Below are 3845 nucleotides of genomic sequence, written 5' to 3'. Positions count from 1 at the left end.
AACTTCGCGGATCTCACTCAGGTAGCAATGGATAGACTAAAATTCATTTTGACCTCTGCATTGGTTTGTTAACCCAAACATTGAGAAGTAGTTTATTCTTCACTGTAACGCCAGCGATTTTGGTATCGGCGCAGTTCAACTAGCGGAAGATAAAGCTGAAAAGCCCATTACCTTTATGTCAGAAAAGCTAAGTCGATAACAACATAATTACAGCGTCACCGAAGGCCTAGTATAAGCCATTGTAAAGTTTCGCTGCTACTTGGAATTGTAGGAATTTGAAGTGGTTACCGACCATTCTAGCTTATTATGGCTCATGAGGCAACAGAATGTAACGGGAAGACTTGTGAGGTGGATTTTTAGATTGCAACAGTTTAAATTTACCTTTTCGCATCGAAAAGGAAACTACGTTCCTGACGCCTTATCTAGACAGTCTGAAACCGAAATAAATTCATTGAACAAGGCTCCTATGGTAGACCTTACCTTTCGTACAGAACAAGCGAACATTAAGACACACGATAGTGTTACGTCCTCCCATGCCGGAATGCGGAAGCCCATAGACAAGCTACGCCGTAATCTTTCCTTAAAATAAGGACAGGAAGTATTCCACTTCTTACACACAACTCAGATTAGTGACTGATTTTGCAATATTTCCGGCTGAGCCACAAAAATGTGGCACGACGACATTGTAATATATTATAATAATTATTTAATTTATTAATAATATTTAGCAAAAACATGTGTGCGTAACTACGCAGTTTATTTATTTATTTATTTCTCTTACGTTCTTAGAAGCGACGAACGCTCCGTCTCTCTCGGCCTAAATGCTCTTCTGGCTTGTTTCTGATTTCTATGTTTATTAACGGAATTCGTTAGTTCATTTGCGTTGTAATATATTCACTCAAGTATTAAATATTGTTTATGCACCTAGTTCTTTTGCTGATCTTTTATTTTATTTTTAATTTTTAAGCTGATCTGGATAAACTAGTCATTTGGTATTATCCTTTACAGTTTTTTATGGGTGGCTTTCTAGAAAGATCTTTGGACTTTGTGACAATTTTTATTTTGTTCTTATTTTATGACTACCGAGTGTAGAAATCTGAGAATCCTGAAGTGTGGGCTTTGCTGTTGTATTTGATGTTAATCAGATTGTTTTAGAACGAACTCAATGTCACGATCGCCATGTAGTGAATAGTACCAAGTATTTGTTTGTTTCTGGATAGGAAAAAGGGAAATCATTAAATGTAATACTTTTAAGAAATTTTTGTATTTTTAATTTGGTTGTTGCTTGTCGAATTTCTTTTCTCTTTGCTAACAAAAGTTTGAAATATTTTTATTTTTATTTATGTTTCACAAAGTTGCCGGCTAGATAAACTTCATTTGTTTGCTCTCCTATAAAACAAAATCTAAAAGTAATCTTTTATCTAAATTTTCTTTTTGCTAAAAATGTTTAAATTAATATAATGACTAAATATTTAGAGTGTGTCTGCTGCTGTCCAGCTTCTAGGTATGATTATTTGAATTGATTGAATAAAGACTTATTTATTTTTGCAAACTACAGTTCGTCTATAGAGACAAAAATATTATGTGATAAAGAATATAATTGGTGCCCATTTTTGTGTAACCGGCAGTGTCCAACTTCATATATATATGCTCACGGCTATTCTATGCTTAAAAAAATTTGTCATAAAATAATACAAAATTATAATAGAAAACAGTGCCGAGAAACCTATACAGTCTTTGGTGGAGGGAATAGCACTAAGGATCGACCCCTAATTGAAAAACATAAGGGTAAGCATAATTTTTTCGTTCTTTTCATTCCTGATATTGTATTTAAAGGTAATTTCGAGGCATACGGCCTAAAAAACAATAAAAAGAACGTTGTTAGAGCTGTAATGGAGAATGAATCCCAGAAAAAAATGGATATCTTTAAAGGGCTGCGAGCATCCAAGGCTAGAATAAGAAGGGGGTATGAAGAAGATAATGATTTAATAATATCTAAAAGGTTCACGGGTGTAGGTGCTAAAAAACGTGGACTGTATGCCAGCAGAATCGATAATGAATTGAAAAAAAAAAAAAGTTTGGAATGGGATTCAAGAAAAAACAATCAAGTAAAAAAAAATAAATTGAATGAATTTAATAAGAATAAGGTTTCTAAAACAGCTGGAAAGAGTATAGTCGATATGCAATTAAATGAAAATTACTTCGATACAAAGAAATATGATAAAAACAAAGGACTAGAAGGGAATGGCCGCCATCCCGCTCAAGAAAAATCGAACGAAAATGGAAAATTTAAAGATCGAGGCGGGAAAAACTTTGAAAACGATTTGCCAAAAAGAAATGAAAGGAGTGACATTGATATGCACTGGAATGAAAATTACTTCGATACAAAGAAATTTGATAAAAACAAAGGACTAGAAGGTAATGGTCGCCATTCCGATCCTAAGAAAACGAATGAAAATAGAAAGTTTAAAGATCGAGGCGGAAAAAACCAGGAAAACTATTTAAGTGAAAAAATAAATGAAAAGTTTACGAAAAAAAGTAAAAATCGATGGAGTGATAGTAAGTACGATGAGAGAGGAGAAAAACAACTAAATCCAGAAAAGAGTCAAGCTAATTTCCAAATAAAACGGGAACACATTAAAATGCAACATGGGGTAAAAGGTGATTCTGATGTAAACGGTCAGTCCGACGAGCAATTGAAATGGGACCCTGCCTTTAATAAAATGAACCTTGTTGGCAAAAATGTCAACAAAGCTTCAAAAAATGAAGATTCTGAAACCCCATTAAAGAAAGAAAGGATAAGGAGAAATACACCGAACTCGGATAAAACATCACAAAGCCCCAGTAGCAAAAACAATGATAAATCGAAGGCTGTTAAGAGCGTATTAAATCGAGGACATGCTCGTTACAGATGCAAGAGTCTGGGGTATATGAAAGAACACTTACGTTTTGGTCGACTCGTATGTCCTTCGGATTTGCTTCGTGTCAAGCTAGAGGAGCGCGATCTGTACAGATGGTAACTATTCAAATAAATTATTTTCGTTAAAGCTTTAATGAAACTACAACCTTTTTAGTATTCCGTACTGTAACACTTCGGTATACCAGAGGTGTATGCCCTATAAATTCATATGCCAATGCTGTGCCGCTCCATGACAGTAAAAACATTGTTCTCTTAAAAATATTTTTTCATTTAAATTTCTTATGTACGTAATTATCTAAAATTTAATAAAAAACAGGCAGCAAATAAAATTTTTTATTTTTACGGTCTGGAAAATTGTATAAAAGACTATTAGGTTGTCCAAAGACGTATATGAAGGAGAAGATTTTTTGAATACTGTTTTTATTATTCTTCTAGCTGTCCATGTTTGTAATTAATATTGTATAGATTTCTTTTAAACTTACATTTTATTTCCTATAAGATACAAATCAATTATCGCTAAACTAAAGCTCATTAAAACTGCTGTAACATACAATTGAGTACGCCCTTTCAACTAAATCCACAAAATCACCAACACAATCGTGAATAAGTGTTATTCTATCCAAGGCCCACCCATATAGAGTGTAAGTCACGAGAACTTGTGGTGGCAAAACAAAAAGTCATTATTTAACACTTAACGCCATTTGAGCTTACAACGGTACCATTATAAGATCTAGATCGGATTCTAAATGTCAAGAAATATTCTTATAATGAAATCGAAATGCAACACAAGAAAATTTATTATAGCTAACAGGTCATTAATAAATAAAAGATAAAGTAGCGCACCAAGATGGCTTCCTTGTGTGATGTCAGATGTGATTTGGAGCATACAATTAAAAGAATTTTTTATTTGCCATTTAAATAACTT

The 3845-nt window shown here is 33.3% G+C and overlaps 1 protein-coding gene across 1 annotated transcript; it reads left to right on the top strand.

Annotated features, from left to right (window-relative positions):
- Positions 1–1365: 1365 nt before the first annotated feature.
- LOC26526335 lies at positions 1366–3192 on the top strand. Its single transcript, XM_026983609.1, has 4 exons — positions 1366–1504; positions 1559–1788; positions 1837–3016; positions 3075–3192. The coding sequence occupies exons 1-4, from the start codon at positions 1461–1463 to the stop codon at positions 3151–3153; spliced, it is 1533 nt and encodes a 510-aa protein (XP_026839410.1). The 5' UTR covers positions 1366–1460; the 3' UTR covers positions 3154–3192.
- The last annotated feature ends 653 nt before the right edge of the window (positions 3193–3845 follow it).

This window comes from Drosophila erecta, unplaced genomic scaffold (genome assembly GCF_003286155.1).
Source record: "Drosophila erecta strain 14021-0224.00,06,07 unplaced genomic scaffold, DereRS2 tig00000584-arrow-arrow-pilon, whole genome shotgun sequence".
In the NCBI taxonomy this organism is placed as follows: Eukaryota; Metazoa; Arthropoda; class Insecta; order Diptera; family Drosophilidae; genus Drosophila; species Drosophila erecta.
The sequence above is the reverse complement of the archived record's forward strand: the minus strand, read 5'-3'. Positions and strand labels throughout refer to the sequence as shown.

Coding starts and splice junctions, on each gene's coding strand:
- LOC26526335 (XM_026983609.1), top strand. CDS start 1,461: ATGACTAAATATTTAGAGTGTGTCTGCTGCTGTCCAGCTTCTAG. Junction 1,505..1,558: donor TGCTGCTGTCCAGCTTCTAG/GTATGATTATTT, acceptor TGCAAACTACAG/TTCGTCTATAGAGACAAAAA. Junction 1,789..1,836: donor CCTAATTGAAAAACATAAGG/GTAAGCATAATT, acceptor TTGTATTTAAAG/GTAATTTCGAGGCATACGGC.